The 25,605-nt window shown below is 67.1% G+C and overlaps 2 protein-coding genes across 3 annotated transcripts; both read right to left on the minus strand.

Moving 5' to 3' along the window:
* Positions 1-692: 692 nt before the first annotated feature.
* Positions 693-9,008, minus strand: E2F2 (E2F transcription factor 2). Of its 2 annotated transcripts, none has more exons than XM_080566638.1 (6): positions 8,666-9,008; positions 3,838-3,925; positions 3,390-3,609; positions 3,123-3,281; positions 2,799-2,913; positions 693-2,509 (listed from the first exon to the last, which is right to left on the minus strand). In XM_080566638.1, the coding sequence occupies exons 1-6, from the start codon at positions 8,948-8,950 to the stop codon at positions 2,030-2,032; spliced, it is 1,347 nt and encodes a 448-aa protein (XP_080422764.1). In that variant the 5' UTR covers positions 8,951-9,008; the 3' UTR covers positions 693-2,029. The 2 variants fall into 2 exon arrangements, with proteins under 2 accessions (XP_080422764.1, XP_080422765.1); XM_080566639.1 differs by lacking the exon at positions 8,666-9,008 and adding an exon at positions 4,825-5,017.
* A 9,030-nt stretch (positions 9,009-18,038) lies between these two features.
* On the minus strand, positions 18,039-20,126 carry ID3 (inhibitor of DNA binding 3). Its single transcript, XM_080566640.1, has 3 exons — positions 19,533-20,126; positions 18,979-19,050; positions 18,039-18,741 (listed from the first exon to the last, which is right to left on the minus strand). Exons 1-2 carry the CDS (start codon positions 19,851-19,853, stop codon positions 18,994-18,996), a joined length of 378 nt encoding a protein of 125 aa, XP_080422766.1. The 5' UTR covers positions 19,854-20,126; the 3' UTR covers positions 18,039-18,741; positions 18,979-18,993.
* Between the last annotated feature and the right edge of the window lie 5,479 nt (positions 20,127-25,605).

Consider the following 25,605-nt stretch of genomic DNA (forward strand, 5'->3'; position numbering starts at 1 on the left):
TGGGGGGGGGGGGGCTGACCCCAGCAAAGCATCCCTGTGGCCAGCCCAGGACAGGGACTTAAAGCAGCGTGGGCCAGGCTCGGGAGCCCCCCCCCCCAATCCCCGCAGCCCCTTTCTTGGGGTGGCCCTGCCACCTCCTGGCCGGCCCGGGGACTGCCAGCCGGGGGTCGGGGGGGGGGGGGACACGGCTGCGACACCGCCAGCCGCTCCGGGACACGCAGCCCCCCGGGGATGGGGACAGGACCCGGTGCCTCTCACCCTCCTCCTCTGCCGTGCCAGACCCCATGGGACGAGCAGTGCGGCCCCAGGGCACCGGGTGCCACCGGACATCACCGGGTGCCACCAGACATCACCGGGTGCCACCGGCACCGTTGGCATCACCGGGTCACAGCCCAGCAATCCTGGGGCTGGTGGCCTGGGGCAGGACCCTCCACGGGCACGTCCCCGCAGCCCCCAAAGCGGGTGCACCCGGGCATCCTGACCCCAGTGCTTGTCCCACACTCGCTGCTTTGCGCCGATCACGGCTTCGTCTCAACCCCCTTCTCCATCCACCCGCCACGGAGCAGGCTGGCCCGCCGGAAATCCTAAAAGCAGACTTTTTCCCCCACCAAAAGCAGAAGCAAAACCGCCTCCCTCCCCCCGAAACGCACTGCAAACCGCGGCGTTTTGCTTCTTCGAGGAAGACAAGCCCCTCTGACTCAGAAGTTTTATTTCATTTCATCCCCTCCCGAGCAACAAACACCAAGTGCCACGAGTTTTTCACGACAAAACACATCCTCACCCACACCACGTCCAAGCCAAACTGCAGGAGAGCAAACCTCGAGGAAGGACGACTTAAATACACTCGCTTAAAAACCCCAAACGCCAAAGAAACCCTCAACAGCGCCGTGCCGAAGGTGGGTCCCGTATAAATACAGTGCAATAATTAAGGTACAATTTACAAGGGCAGGAGGAAAAGCCTGGAGGGAGGAACTCTGCCCGAAGTTCCCAAGGGGAGGGATGGGGCCGGGGCAGGATTTTCACACCCCCCCCCCCCCGACACATCCTTGCTGCGGGATGAGGCCGTGCAGAGCCCAAAGCTGAGCGGCCGCATCCAGCCCCAGTGCCCGGCACCCAGGGGAAAAATCAGCGCAGGGAACCAGCTCCAGGTTGATCCCAGCATGGGGCAAGGGGGCCGAGCCTCCCACCCCCCAGCGAGGAAGGGGAAAGCAGTAATATTAGGGAAAAGCTTGGGTTTCTCTGGGCGAGGCGCAGCTTGGAAGGACCAAGGGGTATGCAGCGCACCCGGCTCTGCCGCTGGCACAGCCGCACCGCCAACCCCCCCGCCCTGCTCCCGGCTCCCCCCTGCCCCAGTCACCACCACCTCCTGCCCATTAAGCTCCAGTTCAAACCCCCCCACCCCCCCCCCAGCACCAACAGCTCTCAGGGAGCCGACACAGCCAGGAGAGGGGATGCTCTGCAAGCGGTTTGCCCGCGGCTGTTTTAAGAGGTTCAGCATCCTCCCCCCTTTAACAAAAAGGTGATTTCACCTATGCTAATTTTTTTTAAGGATATTTCAGCTACTGGGCGGGGGGAAGCACCACCTCGGTGGCGTTCCATCCATCAGCTCATACCCCAGGAGAGCTGCGCCGTGCCGTGCCCCGCACCATCCAAACAAGCGGCCACCACCCCGAAGCACCAGTCGGACTGGGGAGCAATCGGAGCGGCCCCAAAACGCGACCCCAAAACGCGACCCCACACACAGCAAAGCCCCTTCTGGGCAGGGGTTTCTGTGCTGCCCGGGGGGCTGGGGTGCCCCTGACCCCGTGCCATGCACCCAAAAGCCCCCCCAGGTCTGCCAGCAGCCCTCGAGGTGTGGGGGTGATGGAGGGGAGCACTGGCCCTGGCACCCCCAAACCCCCCCGGGTGACAACCAACGACCGAGGCAAAGCCACCCAGGGCGCTGCGCTGTCCATCCCACCCACCTGGGGGACAGGCACGGAGGGGGGGGGACAGCAGGCAAAGGGGGGTGGCATCGGGGAGCAGAGGCTCAGTTCTTCAGCAGCTCCCCCAGGTCGTACGCCTCGAAGAGGTCGCTGACGCCCTTGCCGTCCTCCAGCCCCCAGAGGTAGTCGTCCTGCTCCAGGGGGGGCGAGAAGGTGACAAAGGGGGCCGAGTCCAGGTAGGAGGGGGCGCAGGGCAGCTGGTCCTCCGTCTGCTGCAGGAGGTGCTGGGGGGAGCCCAGCAGCCCCGTCCCCACCTCCAGCAGGGAGCCGGGCCCCCCCGGGCTGGAGAGGGGCAGGGACGGGGACAAGGATGGGGCACGGTGCCCGTGGAGGGGCTGCGGGGACGTGCTGGGGGGCTCGGGGTTGTTTTGTAGGGAGGGGTGGGTGCTGCTGTCCTGCGGGGGGGGAGTGGCGGCGGAGGGGACGCCGTGCTGCTTGGTGGGGCTGTCCTCCGCGATCTCCTCCGGGCACAGGTACACCTCGATGGGGCCGTTGGTGCTCTTCAGGTAGAGCTGCAGGTTGTCCTGGCCGGGCAGAGCAGGGCTCAGGGGGGGCATCCAGGGGGGCGCGCAGAGCCCACCCCGCTGCCCCCAACCTGTGCGAGGTCCCAGCAGGGCATCACCCCACACCCACAACCCCTGAAGGATCCGCTCAGGGTCAAACAGCCCCACGGAGACACCCCAAAAGCGCTCGGGGCAATGCTGGGCTGCACCCGTGAGATGCCCCAGGTGGCACGGCGGGGCACGGTGCGGGCACGGCAGCATCCCGGCACCGACCCCGCTGCGGGGGGACGGCTCCTGGCCCCACACACACCTCGCTGAAGTCCGGCACCTCCAGCCTCGTCTCGGGGGGAGCCTTCACGGCGATCACCGTCTGCTCCTGGAAGTTGCTGATGGTGCAGAGGTCCTGGTAGGTGACGTACGCCAGCGTGGGCAGGGACGAGGTATAGGAAAAAGCAGGACCAAGAGCGGGACGGCCCCAACTCCCCATCCCACAGCGCTGCCGCCAGGTATCGACCTCCGAGAACCCCCCCCCAGGACACGCGGGACAGCCCCGCAGGGAAGCGAAAGGGAGAAAAAGGGACTCGGAGGGGTCCCCCAGCCCCCCGCGGCCACGCGTCTCCCCAGGCAAGGATATCTCTGGTTGTCCTCGTGGTCCGTCAGCTGCCGGAGCTGCAGGGCGCAGTCCTGCAGGAGCTGCTCCAGCGCCCGCTCCGCCTTGGCCAGCTCGGCCAGCTCCCCGCGCAGCGCCTGCTGCTTGGCCGCCACCGCCGCGTCCTCGAAGATCCCCGTCCCCCTGCGGGCGGAGACGTGAGGGACCCCCGGCCTTGAAGCCGCCTCTCCCCAAAAAAACAACCCCGTGCACCCATCCTGCACCCGTCCTCCCCCCGAGAGCATCGCCTACATCCACTGGATGTTGTTCTTGGACTTCTTGCGGATGAGCTGGATGCCCTCCAGCACGTTGGTGATGTCGTAGATGCGCCGCTTCTGCACCCCCAGCACCTCGGCGGCGCGGTTGAGGTCCAGCACGCCGTCGGCCGACTCGCTCAGCAGGTGGATGAACTTCTTGGTGAGCAGCCCCAGCGAGGTGTCGTAGCGCGTCTTCTCCCCGGGGGATTTGGGGGCTGCGGGGAAAGCAGAGGACCCCCCCTTAGCGTGGGGTGGAGGTGGCGCAGGGCTGGCCACGCCGGGGTCGCTAAACCTGGCGGAATCCCCAAGCTGGTGGAAAAATACCCGAGAAATAGCCCGGATCGATCCCCCCGCCCCATCCCCAGGGGTTTTCTGCCCGCACAGCTCTGGGAAATGGGGTCTGCCCCCCCCCCCAGCACCCCTCCCGTCGCTCCCCAACTTACTCCTGGGGCTGGGGACCTGCGCCAGCGCCCTGCCCTTCCCCTTGGGCGTGCGGAAGTCGAGGCCCTCCAGGTCCAGTTTCCGCTTGGCCTGGAGCAGGAGAGAAAAGCCCGCATTGGGGCAGGACCGGGCTCCCCCCGGAGCCCCCCCCCGGAGCATCGCGGAGCCCTGGGCACCGCCGCAGGCTGGGGACACCTCGCGAGACCCCCGCCTGCCTCCAACACCCCTTGTGGGAAGCGCTGCCGCTCAGCACCCCCGTGCAGGCGACGGGGCCACCAAGGACGGTTGGGGTGGGGGGGGGGCGGGCCCCCCCCCCGATCGCTTCCTGCCCGGCGCCCCAGCCCTGCCCGGGGAAGCCGCAGGGATTTCCCCTCGCCCCCAGCTGCTGGCACGGCTCCGGGGGCCGAGCCCTGGGAACGGGAGGTGCCGGCACCCCGCGGCTGCAGGGAGGGGGCGGCGAGACCGGATCCTGCCCCCCCCCCCGGCCCCCCCAGGTGGTCTGAGGGGCACGGGGCTGCTCCCCCCCACCACCACCCTGCTATGGGTGCGGGCAGCACAGGGGACCCCGCTGCCACCACGCACCTGGGAGCCACCCGGGGGTGCCCCCAGCCACCTGCACCCAGCTGGAGCAAAGTGGGGGGGGGGGCAACAGGGGGGGTCCGTGGGGTCCTTGGAGAGGGGACACCCTGCCAAGCAGCTCCTTGATGTAACCCCCAGGGGACCCCCCCCAACCTCCAGCATCACTCTGGGATAAGGCCCCAGGAAGCAGGGGGGGGGGCACAGCAGAGCCGGGGGTGTCAGCAAATCACCCACCCCCCCCGCGATGCACACAAGGACCCCCCACGTCCCTAAACGCAACCAAGGGGACTTTACCTGGGGAAGGGGGGGGGGATGTAATTTGGCTCGGCAGCAGAAAGCAGCCCCCCAGTGCTGCCCCCCAGTTCCACCCCGCTCCCCCCAGTGCCCCCCCCCCCCCCCCAATCCCATACCTGCTCCCAGGCCGGGCTGTCCCACAGGGCCCCCCCCAGCACGTCCCTCATGGCAGCCGGGTCCCCGTGGCGGCTCGGCACGGCTCCGGCTCCCCGGGGAGCGCACCCAGCTTTGTGGGGAGGGGCAGGAGAGGCGCCAGGGGCTGTTTTCCGCCCCCCCAGGGAGCCAGGTCCCTCCCGAGCTCCTGTGGGAATTCGCTGCCTCCCCCGCACCCCCCCCACCCGAGCAGGTTTGCCCCAATCCCCGGCTCTGCCCCCGAGCTGCCGGCACCCCAATGGGGAACGGGGAGCGCATGGGAAACGCCTGCCCCAGAGCAGACCCCGAGCATCTGCCAGCGAGATTTGGGATGGGAACGGGATGGGGGGGGACACATCCAGGGCCCCCCTCCTGCTGGCACCCGAACCCTGGCCCCTGTGGCCACCGCCATCCTTGGCCACCCCCGTGTCCCCATCACCAAGAGCCCCGTGCAGGGCTTCGGCTGCTCCCCCTCTCCCGGAGCAGTGGGGAAACTGAGGCACGGAGCAAAGCAGGGGGCACGGCCGGGGGGGGGGGGGGACACAACTTGGACCCCTCGTGCAGCTGGGGGGGGCTCCAGCCAGGGCTGGGACATGGCCACCAAGCACAATGGACAAGGGGGTCCCCTCCTGCGTCCCAGCTGCCGCCCCCCCGGCCGGGCAGGATTAGGCACACGACAGCTGAGCCAGGCACAGCCAGAGCCTGGGGGGGGGCTGGGGCGGGGAGCAGGCAGCCAAACCCCGAGCCCCCCACCCCAGGGGACACCGCCGGACCCCCCCACACCACCCCCAACCCATCTCTGCCTGGGGAGGGGGGCAGCGCAGCGCCCCGATGCGGTGCTGGGGGGTGGGAAAGGAAGCTCCAGCAGGAGCCTGAGGTGTTGGGGGGGGATAGAAAAAAAATAAAAATAAAAGGGGGGGGTGGGTCCGGGCCCCCCGCCAGCTCCTCCTGCCAACAGCCCCGGCGCCAGGGGCTACACCCAGCGCCCAGCCCAAGCATCAGAGCAACCTCTCCCCCCGGGGGCCGCGGGCGCTCCTCCTGCCAACGCTGGGTTTCAACAGCGCCGCTGCCTTCCCCGGGCTTGCCCGGGCTCTGCCCGTCACCGCCGCCCCCCCAAAAACACACACACACACCCAGGGCCCCCTCCCGGAGCCAGCCCCGCCGCCCCCCCCACGCTCCCCGGGGCGTGGGAAACGCAGCACCCGAAGTAAGGGGGGGGGATAAAAGGGGGGGCACGACGCGCCCGGCTGGGGGTGGCACGGGGCACCCCGGGGTCCCGCCAGCGTGCCGGGGACGCGGCGGTGCCAAGGGTGCTGGGTCCGGCCCTGGGATGCCGCCCTCCCTGCTTTTTGGGATATAGAGGGGGTGGGTTTTTTTTTTGCAGAGCCCCCAGCTAAAGCCAGATTTTGGGGGGGCTGGAGGTGGGGAGGGGGGGGGGTTCAGCCCCTGGCTGCAGGACGGGGAGCTGGGAAGGATCGGGCCCATGATAGGGAGGACAGCACCCAGGGGTACCGCTGCCCCTCCGAGGGTCTTGGGGCACCTCCGACCCCTCCAAAAACCCCAAATCCTGCACGGAGCAGGGAGGGAAGTTCCCGAGGGAGAGAAGCTGGGGGGGGCACGGAGCCCGAAGGAGCCCCAGCAGCGGGGTGGGTGCCCACCACCCTCGCACCCATCTGCAGCACCCCAAAGTCACCCCTCTGGTGGGTGGCTGTGGGGTCGGGGTGGGATGGGGAAACCCCCCAGGTTCCCCCAATAAAACTGGGGGGCTGCTGAGGGTTTCACTGCCCCCCCCAAGGGGAAAGGGGCTCTGCTCTGTTCCCCGGTGCTGCCACCCCCCCGCACCAGCTGCTCTTTGCACGGGCGGCCTTGCCCTGCCCGCTCGCACCGAACCCACGGCGGACTCTGAACCCCTTTTCCCCAGCACGGGGGAGGCGGGGAGGGCCGGGACCCCCCCCCCTCCCGCAGGGCTCAGGCGCTCCCCCAGGCTCCTTGGCAGCCCTACAGAGACCCTACAGAGATCCCATATGGCCAACAGTCGGGGTGGGATCGGCACCGGCCAACGCGGCTCTGAAACAGACGTGTGCGTGGGGGACACCCGCTTGCCAATTCTGGGGTCCCCAAATCAGACCCCGAGGGAAAACCTGGGGTCTTTCGGGGCCACGGGGGACACCCGGCCTGCCTTCCTGCCGGGGCACGCGGGGGACAACCCAGCGTGGGCTCCTGGTGCGAGGCAGCTGGAGCCAAGCGTCCCCGTTTGTGTGGCACGAGTCCCGCAGGCAGGTGGGAGCGGGGACGAGGCGCTCCTTATCTGCTGGCCCCGGCTCTGCACACAAAGGTGGCGCTTGGGAGCGTGCCCGAGCCACCCCGGCCACGAGCCACCGTGGCCACGATTCACCGCGGCGGGGTCCCCGGGAGCGGGGTCCCTGGGAGCGGGGTCCCCGGGAGCGGGGTCCCCGCCTCGATGCGCGCCCCACGTCCGGCAGTGGGGACAGACCAGGACCCCCCCAGCACAGAGCGAGGGGTGCCCCCAGCATCACACGAGCCCCCCCCCCCCAGCCACGCAGGGCGGGGGGACGTGGGCAAGGAGCACCCCGAGCATCCCCCGGGCACAGCACCGAGCAGGGGTGGCGATGCCGAAGGGCCCCCCCCGAAAAGCTCTGCGGCAAGGCAGGCGCCGCGTTTGGGGGGATTTGGGGTGTTTTATTGGAAGGGGGGGGGGGGGGCTGCGTGTCTCTCAACACAACCACCCCCGGCAGCAGGACACGGTGTTCGGAGACAACGGCGGCCAAAAGCAGCTCCCAAAGCCGGGGAGGGGACAGGTGGCCCCGCAGCCCCCCCCGGGACGGGGCCGTGCAGAAGGCAGCAGCAGCCAGGACAGACCCACACGGGCAGCACGGGGCTGGGGGAGCAAGGAAAAAAAAAAAAAAAAGAAAAACTCTGCCCCCACCGCTGCGCCGTCCCCAGCTGGCACCAGGCATCAGCGACCACGGAAGGGGGGAATAAGCAAATAAATCGAGACGCTGATGGGAGCGAGCGGGGCCTGGGATGGCTCCAGCACCGGGGAGAACAGAGGCTCACAGTGAGGGCTGGACGCGCGCCCGGGGCCGGCAGGAATTAAATGCCAGCCCCAGCTGCCAGCAGGGCCGGGCAGATTTTGGGGGGGGGGGGCCCCCAGGAGAACCGGGCCCCAATACCTGGCATGGGGCGGCCTCAGTTTCCCCATTGGGACCCACGGGTTCTGCGAGCACAGCCCAGCGCTGGGTGACACGGCCAAACGGGGCTGTCACCAACATCCCCCCCCCCCCGCCCCCCAAAAAAATAAACCAGCTCCCCAGAAAATAAAAATAAACCAGCTCCCAGCTCGGCTCCTTCCTCCCAAGGAGGAAGAGGATGGTTTCACGTCGAGCCCCCACAAAACGCCGCTGCGAACCCCGGGGGAACCAAGCTTGGGCAGCGGAGCTGCAACGCCCCAGCCCCCTGTGTGTCCCCCCCCCCCCCGGGACGGGTCACGGCGGCAACCCGGAGCGGGAGGGGGGGGAAAAATAAAAATGTAAAAAAAGGCAGAAAAATGTAGAAAAGAGGAAGGCGGGAGGCAGCCGGGGAAGTTGAGAAACGCCCGAGCCCTGACCCCCCCAAGGCCCGGCGGTGCAGGGGGACCCCCATAAGAGCTGCACGACCTGGGGGGGCCTCCTGGCATCGCCCCCCCTCCCTCCTCCTTGCTCCCCACCCTGTCCCCTCCTTGCACCGAGCCGGCAGCCCCCCCAGCACCCTCCCCCCCCCAAAAAAAAAATAAATAAAGCAGGGTTGGGGGTGCAGGCACCTTACCGGCAGCCGTCCCGCCGAGGCCGAGCGGAGGGTCCTGAGGTGGGGGCTCTGGGGGGTGGCGAAGAGGCAGCCCCCCCCCCGGGGAGCGGCCCCGCAGCCCCCCCCCTGCGAGGAGCCCCGGCTGCAGCAGGCTGCGGGCAGCGGGGGGCTGCACAAAGCGGAGCCCCCCCGCTCCGAGGAGCCCATGGCCGGCACGGCTTTTTTGGGGGGGCGCTGGGCAGAGGGGGGCGGGAGGGCCGCGCCCCCCCCCGGGGCTGGGGACACTCCCCGGGGCAGCCGCAGCATTGCAAAGTCCTTCCGAGAAGCCGGCCCGGGGGAGGGAGCTGGGGGGGGGGTGGGGGGGGGTAGAACCGGGCGGCTCCGCGGGGCGGGGGGGTCACGACATCACCGGCGGCATTTTTTTTTTGGGGGGGGGGGGGGGGTCGTGGGAACCAGCCGGGCGCGGACCTAAACACCCCGGAAAAAAAAAAATAAAAAAATGAATTAAAAAAAAAAAAAAAAGGCGCGGGGGGGGGGGGGGGGCAGGAAAAAGCAAGGCGGAAAAGGCGCGCTCGGCCCTAAAAACACCGCGTTTAGCCCCAAAATCAGCTCGCTCGGCCCGGATGGGGCCGGGGGCGGCGCGGCCCGGTGCCCCCCCCGCGGCTGCGTCCCCCCCCCTCCGTGCCGGCCGCTGCTTTTCCTCCTCGCTCGCCCCGGGTTTTTTTTTAACCTTTTTTTTTTTTTTTTTTTTTTTAAGCGCCAAACGCCGTGCCGCGAAATTCGGATTTCCCGCGGAAAACGCCGCGCGCTGATTGGCTGCCGCCGCCGCCGCCCCGCCCCGCGGCAGCCCGCGGAGCCGCGCGGGAGGGAGGGGAGGGGCTTCGTATGCAAATCAGGGGGGCGGGGCTTGTTTGGCGCCACCTGCTCGGGTTCTCGGCGGGTGGGGACTGGGACAGATGGGGACTGGGACTGGGACTGGGACTGGGACTGGGACTGGGAGTGGGACAGTCTGGGACTGGGACTGGGACTGGGACAAACTGGGATGGGGTCTGGGACAGGGACTGGGAGTGGGACTGGGACAGTCTGGGACTGGGACTGGGACTGGGACAAACTGGGATGGGGTCTGGGACAGGGACTGGGACTGGGACAGACTGGGAATGGGACTGAGACTGGGACTGGGATAGGAACTGGGACAGACTGGGATACGGACTGGGACTGGGATGGACTGGGACGGGGACGGGGACTGGGACTGGCATAGGAACTGGGACAGACTAGGATGGGGACTGGGACTGAGACTGGGACAGGGATGGAGACAGACTGAGACTGGGACTGGGACAGATGTGGACTGGGACTGGGACTGGGACTGGGACTGGGACTGGGACTGCGACAGACATGGACTGGGACTGGGACTGGGACTGGGACTGGGACAGACGTGGACTGGGACTGGGACTGGGACTGAGACAGGGACTGGGATGGGGACTGTGCAGGCGGGGGTGTGCAGGGGGTGGGTGATCCAACAGGGAGTCAGCAGCAGCAGGTTTGGCCTCAGGAGCCCAAATCTCTGTGTTTTCACCCCAAACAGTCCCCGAGCTTAACCCATTGAGGCTGGTTCCCCCCAAGTCCCCGCTCCAATCCCCAAGCCCCCCGCTCTCGGGGCTGCAGCTCAGGCGCAGGGAGGACTTTCTTACCAAAACCCCCCCGAGAACACGGACACGCAGACACAAGCACCACGGCCTCTGCTGTGAAAAGGGGACGGGGACGGGCACCAGACCACAACTGGGGGGGGGGGGGGGGACAGACACCCAAAACCATGCAGTGGAACAAAAAGCCTCGCGGCAGGGGGGGCACCACGTCCCCCCACCAGGAGCACGGCCCTGCTGCAGGAATCCAAGGACCGGGGCCCGATCCTGCTGAGATTCCTGGGGGAAAAGCCTGTCCCGTGGCTGGGGGCCTCCAGGAAGCCCCCCCGAAATGCCACCGGGGAGGGACAGCCGTCCCTGCCACCGTCCCGCTGGGAGACACCCCCACGGGCAGCACCAGGCACCAATCCTGCCTCCAGCACCCCACGAACCCAGCCCAGCACCCCGGAGAAGAACCTCCCAGCCCTTACGTGCTGATAGCAGGAGCAAAGTGCAGATCTCTGCCCCGACCAGCTGCAGGCTGGGGGGGGCGGGGGGGGGGATCCTCTTCTGGCCTCCCGCCCTCCGCCCACCGATGGCTTCTGTAGGAAGCGCTCGTTTTGTCCAAATTCTCCTGCTTTTGGGCTGGGGAAGGACAAAAAAGGACCTCCTGCCTGGTGGTTGGTGGTGGCCACAGGACCCCCTGCCCAATGGTTGGTCGTGGCCATGGGGACCCCTGTCTGATGGTTGGTGGTGGCCATGGAGACCCCTGCCTGGTGGTCGGTGGTGGCCATAAGGACGCCCTGCCTGGGGGCTGGTGGTGGCCACGGGGACCCCTGCCTATAGTTGGTGGTGGCCATGGGACCCCTGTCCCATGGTCGGTGGTGGCCACAGGGACCCCTTGCCCGATGGTTGGTGGTGGTGGCCACGGGGACCCCTGCCCCTTGGTTGATGGTGGCCATGGGACCCCTACCTGATGGTTGGTGGTGGCCACGGGGACCCCTGCCTATGGTTGGTGGTGGCCATGGGACCCCTGTCCGATGGTTGGTGGTGGCCATTGGACCCCTGCCCCATGGTTGATGGTGGCCATGGGACCCCTACCCGATGGTTGGTGGTGGCCATGGAGACCCCTGCCTGGTGGTCGGTGGTGGCCATGGAGACCCCTGCCCCATGGTTGATGGTGGCCATGGGACCCCTACCCGATGGTTGGTGGTGGCCATGGAGACCCCTGCCCCATGGTTGGTGGTGGCCATGGGGACCCCTGCCCGATGGTTGGTGGTGGCCATGGAGACCCCTGCCTGGTGGTTGGTGGTGGCCACAGGACCCCCTGCCCAGTGGTTGGTCGTGGCCATGGGGACCCCTGTCTGATGGTTGGTGGTGGCCGTGGGGACCCCTGCCCCATGGTTGGTGATGGCCACGGGGACCCCTACCTGGTGGTCAGTGGTGGCCATAAGGACTCCCTGCCTGGGGGCTGGTGGTGGCCACGGGGACCCCTGCCTATGATTGGTGGTGGCCATGGGACCCCTGTCTGATGGTTGGTGGTGGCCATGGGACCCCTGCCCCATGGTTGGTGGTGGCCACAGGGACCCCTTGCCCAATGGTTGGTGGTGGTGGCCACGGGGACCCCTACCTGGTGGTCGGTGGTGGCCATAAGGACTCCCTGCCTGGGGGCTGGTGGTGGCCACGGGGACCCCTGCCTATGGTTGGTGGTGGCCATGGGACCCCTGTCTGATGGTTGGTGGTGGCCATGGGACCCCTGCCCCATGGTTGGTGGTGGCCACAGGGACCCCTTGCCCAATGGTTGGTGGTGGTGGCCATGGGACCCCTACCCAATGGTTGGTGGTGGCCATGGGGACTCCTGCCTATGGTTGGTGGTGGCCACGGGGACCCCTACCTGGTGGTCGGTGGTGGCCATAAGGACCCCCAGCCTGGGGGCTGGTGGTGGCCACGGGACCCCTGCCCCATGGTTGGTGGCCACCCTGCTGCGACACACGGGGAGCGGACAGCGGGGGTGGCCCTGCTGGTCCCCACGGGGGGCGCGCCCCGGAGCAGCCCCCCCGGCCCTGGCAGCGCTGCCGGCCCCGGCTCTTCCTCCGCGGCCCTGGGGGCGGCAGCAGCGAGCTGCGGCACCGCGCCCGGCCCCGGCCCCCCCGCGGGACCGGCAGGGAGGGAGGGAGGGACAGGGGGACACGGGGGGACACGGGGGGACACGGGGATGGAGGGACAGGGGGACACGGGGGGACACGGGGATGGAGGGACAGGGGGACACGGGGATGGAGGGACAGGGGGACACGGGGATGGAGGGATAGGGGGACACGGGGGGACACGGGGGGACACGGGGATGGAGGGACAGGGGGACACGGGGATGGAGGGATAGGGGGACACGGGGGGACACGGGGGGACACGGGGATGGAGGGACGGGGGGACACGGGGATGGAGGGATAGGGGGACACGGGGGGACACGGGGGGACACGGGGATGGAGGGACAGGGGGACACGGGGATGGAGGGATAGGGGGACACGGGGGGACACGGGGGGACACGGGGATGGAGGGACAGGGGGACACGGGGTGGAGGGACAGAGGGACACGGGGATGGAGGGACAGGGGGACACGGGGGGACACGGGGGGACACGGGGGGACACGGGGATGGAGGGACGGGGGGACACGGGGATGGAGGGACAGAGGGACACGAGGGGACACGGGGGGACACGGGGATGGAGGGACAGGGGGACACGGGGGGACACGGGGGGACACAGGGATGGAGGGACAGGGGGACATGGGGATGGAGGGACAGAGGGACACGGGGGGACACGGGGGGACACGGGGATGGAGGGACAGGGGGACACGGGGTGGAGGGACAGAGGGACACGGGGATGGAGGAGGGACAGAGGGACACGGGGGGACACGGGGGGACACGGGGATGGAGGGACAGGGGGACACAGGGGGACACAGGGATGGAGGGACAGGGGGACATGGGGATGGAGGGACAGAGGGACACGGGGGGACACGGGGGGACACGGGGATGGAGGGACAGGGGGACACAGGGGGACACAGGGATGGAGGGACAGGGGGACATGGGGATGGAGGGACAGAGGGACACGGGGGGACACGGGGGGACACGGGGATGGAGGGACAGGGGGACACAGGGGGACACAGGGATGGAGGGACAGGGGGACACGGGGTGGAGGGACAGGGGGACACGGGGTGGAGGGACAGGGGGACACAGGGGGACACGGGGGGACACGGGGATGGAGGGACAGGGGGACACGGGGGGACACGGGGGGACACGGGGATGGAGGGACAGGGGGACACGGGGGGGGGGGTGAGGGGACACAGGGACACGGGGATGAAGGGTTGGAGGGACAGGATGGGGGACACCGGGATGGACGAGGGACAGAGGGACGGGGGGACAGAGGGACGGACGAGGGACGGAGGGACACAGGGGGGTGAAAGGACACAGGGATGGGGGGATGTGGGGACACAGGTTTGGAGGAGGGATAGAAGGACGGAGTAATGAGGGGACACAGGGGTGGGGGGACACGGGTGGAGGGGACACGGGGACACAGGGATGTGGGGGGACACAGGGATGGAGGGGCACAGGGCCAGGGGAACGAAGGGACCCAGGGCCGGAGGGATGGAGGGACCTGGGGGGCGCAGAGAGGAGGGGTGGGGAGACAGAAGGACTCGGGGTGCAGGGAGCAAGGGACACCCGGAGGCAGACAGAGGGCTGCAGGGATGGGGGGGGCACACCTGGCAGGACGGAGGGACTCGGGGACAGGGGGACAGGGGGGTGGGGAGATGCTGCAGGCCCCCAGCCCGGCTCCCGGCAGCCCTCGCCACGGCTCTGTGCCAGCCGGGCACCACCTCGAAACCCCCCCACGGCACTGCCCGGCTGGCCGAGGGACCCGAGGGGGCACAGGGGGAGGAGGCCGGGGCAGGACCGAGGGGCACGCGGCCACCACCGCCCGGCCACCAGCTGCCCCCCCAGGTGCCGAACAGAAACCCTCGTGGCTTCTCCAGCGGCTGCTATGGACGAAGCCCCTGCCCCCTGTGAGCAGGGGGCCTCCCTCCCCATGCGTGATGGTTTTTGGGGTGTCTCTCCCCCAGCAAATGGAGCTGTGGGGTTTCACAGCCCCGTCCCGGAGGCAACAAAAGGGACGGGAAAAGGGAAAGGTGAGGGAAGGGGCGGCGGGGCCGGCGGTGGGGGCAGCCAACGCTCACCTTCTGCGGGGGCTTCGGGGTCCTGATGAGCGAGGATCATCCCCACCGTGGGGACGAAGGGTGACCGTGATGGAGGCGAGGAAGTGTCCCGGGGACAACTTGGAGATGTGGTCCCGGTGGTCCCAGGCGTCCTGCCGGGGAGCCTGGGGGTCCCCCCGCAGCCACTGGGCCGTGGATGTGGACGTGCCCCCCCCCGCTGCCCCCTCCCCACCTCACCGGTGGGCGATGCTGTGGGGTGGTGTCCACGTCCTGCTCGCGCTGGTGGCCAGAGGGGGCACGGGCGGTCAGGATGGTCCTGGTGGTCCCGTGCCGGATCCGACCCCATTGACCCCCCCCCAATGTGGACATCCTGGGGGGCAGCAGAGCCCCCTCACCCTCCCGGTGCTGAGCGGAGGAGCCGTGGTGGGCGCTGGCAGAGCCGTGCAGCGTGACCTCGCGGTGACAAGCAGCAGACGGTGTGCCACCACGCCGCCGTGCCCTGTGACACCCCTGCTAACCCCGAGGAAGGGGGCACGGAGCTGGGAAGAACCAGAGCAGCGTCCTGGAGCCGGAGGGGTTAATGTGGAGTCAGTCCCCCAAACCGGTCCGGCTCCAGTTTGAAACCAGAGGGACACCGGTGGGAAAGGAGAGGGGACGTGGGACGCGTGCCAGCGCTTCCGGAGCCAGGCTGCTCCAGTACCGCCGCCAGCCGTTCCCAGTTACCCCAGCAGGGCCCCTCCCCTCTCCCAGTTTGCCTCCTGGAGCTGCTGCCCCTTCCCTCCGTGTGGATGGGGAAACTGAGGCACGGGCGGAGCTCGGATCCAGGTCCTGGCAAATTTTGGGGCTGCACGTGGGGAGCCTGGGTCTGCCCGGTGGTCCCGGGGGGGTCGGAGGGGAAGCGGCTGCTGCGGGGCTGAGCAGGAACCCAAAAGGCAGCAGCAGCCCCGAGCCACCCCCGCCACCGCACGGTGCTTTTGCGCGTGTGGCTGTCCCTGCTGGATGCACACGTGTGTGCACGTGCGTGTGTGTGCACGCACATGCATGTGGCTGCGTGCACGCGGGGGTGGGTGCGTGCGCGTGTGTGTGCATGCAAGCATGCATGTGTTCGCGGGCGTTGTGCACGCACGTCTGGGTGTGCACGCGTGCGCTCCTGTTGAGGGCGTGCACACGCGTGCGAGCTGCACCCCAGCAGCGGTGCGCGTGTGTTGGTGCACTCACGTGCACGCACACGTATGTCCCAGCAGAGCACGTGAGGGGCTGCTGAGCTGGGGGGGGGATGCATCGTGTCTCTGCCAGCGTGCGTGTGCACACGTGCGTGCCCTCACGGGAGCGGGTACGCGTACCTGCACGCCCGCCCTGCGAACACACGCGTGTGCGAGCGTGCACGTTTGCGTGTAAAACCGCGTGCACGCAGCGGCCGCGCGTGCACACCGGCACGCGGCCAAGCACGAGCTGCGTGGGAGCCCCGCTCCCACCACGCGGCCACGAGCACGGCGGGCGTGCAAGCTCACGCGCGCGCGCCACGAGCGAGGCCCAGCCGTGCAGGCGCGCACAAGGCCACGCGTGTGCGTGTGCCGGCTCCCGGCGGCTGGCGGCGGGCCGGGAGGCCTTGGCCGGGCCGGCAGCGGGAGGAGGAGGAGGGAAGTGCGGCTCAGACAGCGCGGCGCCAGCAAACACCTGCAAACAGCTCCGGGCACACAATGGCAAATACAGGTGGGGAACCGCGCCGCCGATTGCATCAGACTCCCGGCTGCCAAGAGCCGGCCCGGCCACCGCCACCACCACCGGCACCCCGCTCGGGGCCGCTTTCCCAGCACCCCACTTCTTTTTTTTTATTTATTTATTTTTTTTTTATTTTTTTTTTCCCCCCCATCCTTTCGTTCCCCAGACAAAAGCGAACCGAGGGGTGCAGCAAAACGGCTGCGGCGGTGCCGAGGGTTTCGGGGAGGGGGGGGGACGCGGGAGGGGGGGGTTCTTAGGAGAAAGCCGCCCCGTAAACGTCCGTCCCGGCCCCAGTGGAGCAGCGGGGGCTATTTTTAGTATTTTTTCCCTTTAAAAAAAAAAAAATCAGGATTTCCAAGGAAAGCATCGGCGCCACGCCACAGCCCTGCGAAGGGAGACGGCGTGGGGGTCCCAGCACCGGCGGCACACACGGGGTTTGTCCCCGACGCTGTCCCCACTGCAGGGGGTCTGGGAATCATGGGGTGGCCGCAATGGGACGCGGCCACCAGGAGCTGGCAGCGAGCCCGTGGCGCTGCCATACCCGGGAATCCCAGTCCCCAACAAGGGGCACGGGGAGGGGACCCCCTGAGCCCCCCCCAGGCTGGGGGTGCGGGTGGCCCCGCTGTCTCATTGGGGTCTCACTGACCATCGCTGGGGGATAATTGTGATTTTTCAGCCACGCGAGCAGAAACAAGGTCCTGAGCCTCCGGCTGTGGGGACAAGAGGGCAGAGGGACACCCCGATGCTCCCCGTTCCCCCCCCCCCGGTGGTCCCAGAGGTGGTTTGGGGCACACGGACGTCTGTCGATGTCGGGTGCGGAGCCGTCCCCGTCCCTTTTCCAGGGAAGGCAGCGGTGGTTTTCGGCCGGACACCCACGGCCCCGCGTCACCCCACGGGGGCGAGGTGCTCTGGGGGGGCAGCGGGCACAGTGGGGAGAGGTTTGCACATCTGCACGAGCCCCCCGCTGCCTTCCTCCTCCTCCTCCTCCTCCCCCGACCCGTCTCACCTGGAGGCTGCGGAGATTTGGGGACACCCCGATGCCACCAGCGCCGTGCCCCTGACCCCGGGAGCAGGGGGCAGAGGTGACGGTGCTGCCGGGGGGGGGGGGTTGAGCACCAGTTGCCCTCCCCGGGGAGCAGGATCCGGCCCAGCTGTGCTGCAGCCACCCCGCAGCTGAGCCAGCCCAAGGCTTGGGTCACATCTGCTTCGGGGCCAGAGGGGAATCGCAAGGCTCGTATTGGGGGGGGGGGCACATTTCTGCTCCAAGCAGCCCTTCCCCAGGGCGCTGCCCCCACGTCGCTGCCCCAGGGACCGGGACAGAATGGGGGGGGGGGGGGACACAAAGCAGCAGCCCCCCAGGGAAGGGCAAGGCTCCGGGCAGCCCTAATCAGAGGCTGGGCAGCTGCAGCCCATTAGCACCCCTTCCTCTGGGGGGGGGGGCGGTTACATAGCCCCCAGGGCCACCCTTTGCAGGGGGCTGAGCCCCAGCAGAGCTGTCCCAAAGGGGGGGGACAAAACCTTGGAAAAGCATCTCCCCCCCCCGCAGTGCTCCAGCTACACCTCCCGCTGCTCCCCGGGGCTCGGCAGCGCTGGGGGGGGGCGGAAAGAAGGAGGGGGGGGCACCTCGCTCCTTCCCTATCAGATAAGGAGAGCAGCACCCAAAATAGCTGGCAGACACCTCCGCCGGGAGACAGCAGCCTAGGGTTAATTCCTCCCATACCTGAGCTGACATTTCAAAGCTATTAAACAATTAATGAGATTCCTCCCGTAACCCTAGAAGTTACGATCGCAGCTCGGCGGCAGCGAGGTTCCCCCCCCCCCCCCAAAATGGAAGCATTCAGAACGAGGCGAGCTTTATTACGTAAAAACGGTAACTTTTATAAAAAGTTTATAAAGCAAGTACAAGGCATGTTCGCAGAAATTTCACCTTCCTGCACAAAAGGTACAAACGTTATACTCTAGTATAGAGCTCCACAATACACGAGGCCGTGGCCCCAGAGTTTGGTTCGTATTCGAGGACCCCCCCCCACCTTCCCCAAACCCCCCCCCCTCTATCCCCCTATTAAAACGCCTTTAAACAGGGCTCGATCGCTATAATCCAAAAATATACAGACAACCACCGCGTCTTCACCAGTCTATCGGTACAAAGTGTCTCGTTTACAAAAGCGGGCTGAAAAAGTCCTAAAGAAGCCGGGATTTTGGGAACGCCGCTCGAAAACTCGCCGAGGAGGCAGCTCCTGGTCGCGGGGGGCGGGGGGGGGGGGACAGATGGGGGGGGCAGCAGCCGCCTCTCCCCTCGCCTGGGGTCTTTTTTTTTTGGGGGGGGGGCGATGCACCTGGGGTCTTTTTTAATTTTCTTTTTTTTTTTTCTCCGGGCGATGGAGGAGCCCAAGGGTGCTTGGGTGCAGCCGGGTGGCCCCCCGTGGTGGCCTGGGGGGGGCTCCGGGGGGGCCGCGGCAGGTCGCAGACAGCCTGGCGCCGCGCAGGAAGCTGCTATTTACCTCCGGCCGATAACGAATCAGGAACCGACACTCGCTGCGTGTTTGCTAATTGGCACTGGGGGGGGGGAAGAAAGGAAGAAGAGTTAAAAATAAAAATATAAAATCGGTTTTTGGGGGGGGGGGGCGGGAGGGATGAGGGGCGCGGGGTCAGCGCTAAGCGGGGGGGGGAGTAGGGGTTGGATGGGGGGGGGGGGGAAGGCGGCGTGGGGTGGGTTTGGGGGATTTGGGGGACGGAGGGGGGATGCTTGGGGGGGGGTTTTGGGGGGCTGCTGGGGCGGGAGCAGACACTCACCTGCTGGAGGCGGCGTTAGTGGCACAGCGCGCTCTCGTCTTTGGAGCAGAGCTCGGAGGCCAGCTCGGCCGCCTGCGGAGAGCGGGGACAGGGGGGGTCAGGGCCACCGCGGCAGCAGGATGCGTCCCCCCAAAATCCACCCCCCATCCCCCCTTTAGGACCACCACCTCCCGACCCGTGTAGGACCACCACCACCCCCCCGACCCTTATTGGGACCACCACCCCCCCAATGGGACCACCACCACCCCCCCAATGGGACCACCACCACCACCCCAACGGGACCACCACCACCACCCCAACGGGACCACCACCACCACCCCAACGGGACCACCACCACCACCCCAACGGGACCACCACCACCACCCCAACGGGACCACCACCACCACCCCAACGGGACCACCACCACCACCCCAACGGGACCACCACCACCACCCCAACGGGACCACCACCACCACCCCAACGGGACCACCACCACCACCCCAACGGGACCACCACCACCCCAACGGGACCACCACCACCCCAATCACGCCCCCGGCCCCGCGGAGCCCCCGTACCTTGAGGGACAGCAGGGTGGCCTCCGAGGACGGGTCGCGCCCCTTGGCCTCCTCCTCCAGCACGATCTGCAGGTCGAAGATGTAGTCGATGACGTGCTGGAGGATCTCCACCTGGCTCACCTTGGTGCCCTGCGGGATGCCCGGCACCAGCTCGCGCAGCTTGGAGTAGCAGTCGTTCATGTCGTACAGGAGGCTCATGGGTTCCTCCAGCGCCGGGCTCTTGTTGCTGCTGCCGCGGGCGATGGCCAGGCTCTGCTCCGAGAGGCAGCACACGGCCTCGTAGCAGCTCCTCACGGACCTCACCGGGCTGATGGCTTTCATGCTGGGGCTGGGGATGGGGCTGGGGCTTGGGGGGGAGGGGGGAGGTGAGGGTTTTTGGGTTTTTTTTGGTTGTTTTGAGTTTTTTGGGGGGACGGGAGGCGGCGGGTGTCGAGGCTCTGCTGGGACCTGAGGTGCTGAGGCTGGGGCCTCCGAGCCCTGCGGCCTCCAAGCTCCGGGAGCTTCCCCCTCCGGGACCTTCCCCCTCCGGGACCTCCTCTCCGCTCCCCGGCCCCCGCTCCCCTCGGACCTCGCTGGCGCACTGGGGCTGGGGCAGCCCCGCACCGCCCCCTTTATAGGGCGCCCCTCGCGGGCCCGCCCCCCGCATGCAAATCGGCCCCGGCTCCCCCCCCAAATTATGCAAACGAACCCGCGGACCCCTCCCGCGCATGCAAACGAGCCCCAAAGGACCGCGCTCCCACCCCAAAACCCCCCCCCCGCGAGTGACCCTTGGTGGCCAGGGCGGCCCCCGTCCCCCTGCGTCCCCCCCCCCACCCCCCCCACTGCCACCCCACAGCATCACCCCAAGGCAAAACCCCAAAACCCCTCCATTTGGGGGGGGGGGGGGGTGTCTCCCCCCAGCCCCGCGTGCACCCCCCTGCAGCCCCCTACCCCTTTGCCCCCCCCCCCCCCCAGATTTGGGGTGGGTGATATTTTTCCCCCCCCCCCTTTTTTTGCTTTTTGCCGGGCGATCCCGTAGGAAATTAGTGCCGCCCTGTTCCTCAATTCGCTTCTCATATGACCTCCAGACTTTCTGGCGTCGGGAATTATCTTGTGACCAGCAGAAAAAAATTAATTGCGGTAAAGCTGAGGTTACGATGGAGAAACCAGATTTAGGTCAGCCGCCGCGCTCCTGCGAGCGGCCGGGAGAGGGGTTTTTTTTTTTTCGGAGGGGGGAGCGGAGATTTATAGGCACGGGGTGGGGGGGTTATTCCAGCACGGCCCCCACCCCACACACACCCACCCCCAAAACGCCGCCGGCTCCAAAAGCCCCAAGCCGTGGGGACAGCGGGGTGGCCGGGCCCCGTGGGGGTCACCGCAGCGGGTGGCGGTGGCACACGGAGGGTCCGGGGGGGTGGGGGGGGTGGCCAAGGGCCCGCGACCCCCAGATGGTGAAAGCAAGGGGCGATGCCCCCCCCCCCCCCAAAAAAAAAATCCTCGCTGGGGTGTTTTGGGGGAATTTCCATCGGTTTCGGTTGCAGGGGGAGCCCGGGGAGGGGACGTCGCGTTGGGGGGACACCCGGGGACCCCGCTTGCCTGGGGCTCCCAGCTCGTGGGGAGGGGGCGAGGGGGGGGGGGACAGAGGCACCTGGAGCAAATTACGCCTGCCCACAGCAGCAATTTATTCCAGATCTGCCCAAATCCCAGCTCGGTGGCGCTGGGTTTTGTTTCCCCCGTTCGGACCCCCCCGGGGGCTGCACAGCAGGGTGAGGGGGGTGGCAGCAGCCCCCTGCTTCTCTCCCCCAGCCCCTCGGAGACCCCCAAAACCCTCAAAGCAGCAGCCAGCCTTTTTTTTTTTTTTTTTTTTGCGATTTAAAAACTTTTTTCTTACCCCCCCCCCCCCCTTCACCCCCTCCCCATAAATTTCCTGGGAAATCAGCTCCGGGCGTGGAGCGGGCACGGGGGGAGCCCAAACCCTCCTCGGTCTGCTCAGGGGCAAGCAGCGAGGAGAAGTGGGGCACCCCCCAAAAGTAAGATTAAATAGGGTAAAAAAATAAGACTGAATAGGGTAAAATAAAATACGATAAAATAAGATAAAATCAAAAGGATAAGATAAAATAATATGAAATGAAATGAAATAATGAAATGAAATGAAATGAAATGAAATGAAATAATGAAATGAAATGAAATGAAATGAAATGCAGTAAAATGAAAAAAAAAGAAAAAAATAAAATGAAAAAAAATGCAAAAAATGCAAAAAACAAAACGAAAAAAATAAAGTAAACTAAAATAAAATAAAACGGACTAAAATATGGAAAACCACCCTGAAACCAGCTCTCGGAAGCCCCAGCCCGCTTCCCAAGCCCCGCGCGCAGCGGGGGCGGCCAGGGGGGTCCCCGCGCCGTTCCCATGCCCGCTCCCCGCTCGCCGCCCCCCATTTCCCAGGGGGCTGAAAGGGCTGCGCCGGGGGGCTTTTGTTTGCAGGGGGTTTTGTTGGCGGCCGTTCCCACAGGCCCGGCCGGGGCGGCGGGACCCGCTGCCTTTGCCCAGCTGTGGCCCGGGCCCTCCAGCTGTGTTGATCTAACTCCCGGCCCCAGACAGCCTGGCGCCAGCCCTGTGCACGTCATGCATTCACACAGGGATGCGTGGCCAAGGCAACCTCCCCGCGCCATGGCCACGGCCCCGAGCGCGCGAGCAAGATGGTTGCGCGGGGACGTTTGCCGTCCTCGCTTGCCTGGCGGCTCCCCGGCCAGAGGGGCCACGGGGATTTTTATTTTTGGTTATTTATTATTATTATTTATTATTTTTTTTTTTTATCAGGGGGATCCAGCCCGCCGCCGGCGTTGGGGTGTCCTCCGTCGTGTCGGCGGCCGGGGAGGCGGATTTCTTGGCGCGGAGAAAGGGGAAAAGGAGGGGGGGGGGGGGGTTAAGGGGAGGCGGGGGGGGGGGGGGAGAGAGGAGGGAAAGGGAGCGGGAATGCTCCAGAGTGCAATGATTTCATGTTGAAAAGGGCCCACACTGCGTGTTTTATTAAAAGAAAAAAATGAAAAAATTAAGGGGGGAAAAAAAAAAAAAAGGAAAGGAAAAGAGGAGGAGGCGAGGAGCGGCGGGCGGGAGCGGGGATTTACCCCCTGCGTGCGAACACGGTGCCCCGAAAGGGCCCCGAAAAACCCCCGTGTGTCACCCCCCCATCCCGCTCCCACCCCCTGCCCCCCAGCGCCCCCTTCCCAGGTCGTTAATCCCCCCTAATTTGCCCCCTAATTTCCCCACACTCGGGGAGTTTCACAAGCAGAGGCCCGCGAGCGTTCGTGCTCCAGACTGACGCTCGCCACCCCCCCGAAAAAAAAAAAATATAAAAATCCTCCTTTCATTTTTTTTTATTATTATTTTTGGTGTTTTTCTCCCTAAATAAGGCCATACAGGTGGCAGGATGCGGAGCGCACAAAGCGGCGTGGAAACGGCCAGCTCCGGCCCCGCTGCCCCGCTACGGGGACGGCGAGCGGGGCCCCGCCGTTTTGGGGCTCGCCGGCGTTTTTGGGGGAATTTCTCGAGTTCTGGAAGCCGGAGGCTGCCTGGAAGCGCTGGCTCCGGGGAAGCGATTTGGCCGGGAGAGGGGAGGAACGGAGACGTGGCAAGCGCCCAAGTGAGCTACAAAGGGAAGAAGGGCTCTTCCCCAGTGGTCATCTGGATCCACTTTGGGGACAAGGACAGGGGATAAATCCCGGCTCCCTGTGCTCGTCGGGGGCCCTTTGTAAGCGGCCCTACTCCTCCAGCTGGGGGGCTCGGGGGGGACCCCGCAGCGCTCGATGCGGCCGCATCCGTCCGTCGGGTTTGGGGGATGCTCCGTGCCGACCTGGCACGGCCCCGGCGGGCTGCTGGGGGGCAAATCGGGATGCTTATGGGGCAAAAGGGATCCTGGCGTCCTCAAGCACCCCTAAAAAATCCCCTTCCCACCTTGTCCCGAGGGCCATAGCCAGCCCGGTGCCACGCTGGGGCCCGAAATGCCCCAATCTGAGCGGGGGCCGAGCATTCCCATGGGGGCTGGGGCTCTGGGATGGGCACCGCTGCCCCGCTCCGGATTTCGGCCGCGTGGAGGTCCCCCCGGCACCCCAAAAAGGGGCCGCGAGCCCCCCCCAGCACTAGGAGACTGGATCCGGCCCGGGGAATGCACAGCCCTCCCCGAACGCTGTTTGTGCAGGGGATTAGCCCCGGGGACCCCCCCCTTTGCCCCCCCCCCATGTTGGAGGCAGGCGCTGAGCATCCCCTCCCATGGCCAGGCACAGCCCGGCCCCTCCGTACCTCAGTTTCCCCAACCTCCTGCAGAGCAAACCCCACGGGGAGGGGGGGCTGAGATCCCAAAGGGGCGTGGGGGCAGCTCGTAGAGGCCGTGGGGGTCCCTGGGGCTGGCTGGGGGGGGGGTCAGGCTCCCCCAGGGGATTTCGGTGCCCCCCCCGCAGCGGTTGCAGCCTTCCCTCTCGCCTTCCTTGTGGGCAGCCACCGACCCCCGGGGGCTCAGCCCAAAATGCTGGATTTCACCTTTTTGCCCTCATTTCGGGGAGGCTCCGTCCGGAGCAGCGACCTGAGGTGAGCAGCGAGAACGCAAAGGGACCAAATCCCCCTCGTCCAGCCCCAAAACCCCCTTAAGCAGCGTCCCTTTGGGCCGACGGGCTGCTCCCCATCCCCGTGCCGTGCCTCAGTTTCCCCTCTCTGTGCTTTTCCAGCGTGGGGACACCCCATTATTTGGCGGGGGGGGGGTTGCCAAAGCCACCCCCCCGCAGCCAGGTTCCCCTGCGGCACCAGCAGGAAGGATCCCTCCCCGTCCCAATCCAGCTCAGGGGAAACTGAGGCACGGCCCGCGGGGCTGCCGGGCGGGTGGAAACCTCCGGGATGGGGCGGGAGAAGCTCCTCCAGCCCCGATCCCTCAGGAGCCCCGGGAGCACCCGAAATTAGGGGGTTCCTCACCCCCCCCCCTAAGGAGAGCCCAACCTGCCTGCCTGCCCCTGCAGGCAGCAACGGGTTGTCATTAGGGACCAGAGTGAACGCGGGGAGGAATTACCTTTGTGCAGAAAGCCGGGGGCAGGGAGAGGAGCGCAGGCTTCCCTCTTGGTGCGGGGGGGGGAAGGCTGCGTGGCCCCAACCAGTCTGCCCAGTAGCCACCAGCTGGGGGTGGGGGGGGCTCCATGGAGGCTGGGGGCTCCCGCAGCCCTGGAGGGCCTCGGCGGGCGGCGTTGGCTGTTCCCAGCGCCGGGATTCCCCGCAGCTGCTTCCTGCCGCCCTATCTCACGGGCGCATCTGGGGGAGCCGGGAGCGGCCGCCCCCCCCCAGCCGCTTCCTGCGCTGCCCCCCCCTCGGCCCCCGGCCGCTGTTCTCACGGCCTCCCCCCAAGGCTGGCCGGAGACCCCTGGGGCCCTGTTTCCACACCCCCCCCCCCCAAAAAAAATGCCCACCCTGGGCCTGACCCTGTAACCCCCCCCCCCCCCCATGTCCCTCTCCCATCCGCATCCCTGGGGTGTTCCAGGCCCCCCCCAGGCTGCTCAGAGCATCCCCAGACCGCATCCGCCGCCGCTTGGGGTGCACCCAAAATTTGGCATTGCCCTGCCCCCCCCCCCCATTTCTCATTTCTTTTACTCCTGCGCATCCACCCCACAAAATTTTGGAGGGGGGGGGTGCAGGTGTGAGCAGCGGGGTCGGGCGCAGGTGTGGGGGGGGCCACTGGGTGCCTCGGAGCAGCCCCAGTCCCGCTGCCGCTGGGGGGGGGGGCACGAAGCACCTCCCGCCTCCCACGATATCCTCCCGGGGCCGGGAGGGGGTGGCACCCCGAGCGGGCACGGCCTCCCCCACAGCCCCCCCGACCCCAAAAGGCCGAGTGCTCCGGCCCCGAGTGGGGAAACCGAGGCACGGGGCGGGGGAGCAGCCCAGCTGCCCAGCCTGCGTTTTGGGGTCTTGCGGGGAGTGGGGGCGTTGTTTGCGTCCCCCCCCCCCCCATCCCTCCGTTTCTCAGCCCCCCAAATTCCACCCCCGGGTCCCGCCGAGCTGCAGGATGTGGCTTTGCCTCGTTCCACCCCCGGAGACCGGTACAACTCATCACACCCTG

This window comes from Anser brachyrhynchus (assembly GCF_964034855.1).
Source record: "Anser brachyrhynchus genome assembly, chromosome: 24".
NCBI classification, from domain to species: Eukaryota; Metazoa; Chordata; class Aves; order Anseriformes; family Anatidae; genus Anser; species Anser brachyrhynchus.

Excerpts from the sequence above, each read along its gene's own strand:
- ID3 (XM_080566640.1), bottom strand. The coding sequence starts at position 19,853 with ATGAAAGCCATCAGCCCGGTGAGGTCCGTGAGGAGCTGCTACGAGGCC. Across the intron at positions 19,051-19,532 it reads CCACCCTGCTGTCCCTCAAG|GCGGCCGAGCTGGCCTCCGA; the intron begins GTACGGGGGCTC and ends CGCTCTCCGCAG.
- E2F2 (XM_080566638.1), bottom strand. The coding sequence starts at position 8,950 with ATGCTGCGGCTGCCCCGGGGAGTGTCCCCAGCCCCGGGGGGGGGCGCG. Across the intron at positions 3,610-3,837 it reads GCAGGTCCCCAGCCCCAGGA|CCCCCAAATCCCCCGGGGAG; the intron begins GTAAGTTGGGGA and ends CTTTCCCCGCAG. Across the intron at positions 3,282-3,389 it reads AAGAACAACATCCAGTGGAT|GGGGACGGGGATCTTCGAGG; the intron begins GTAGGCGATGCT and ends CTCCGCCCGCAG.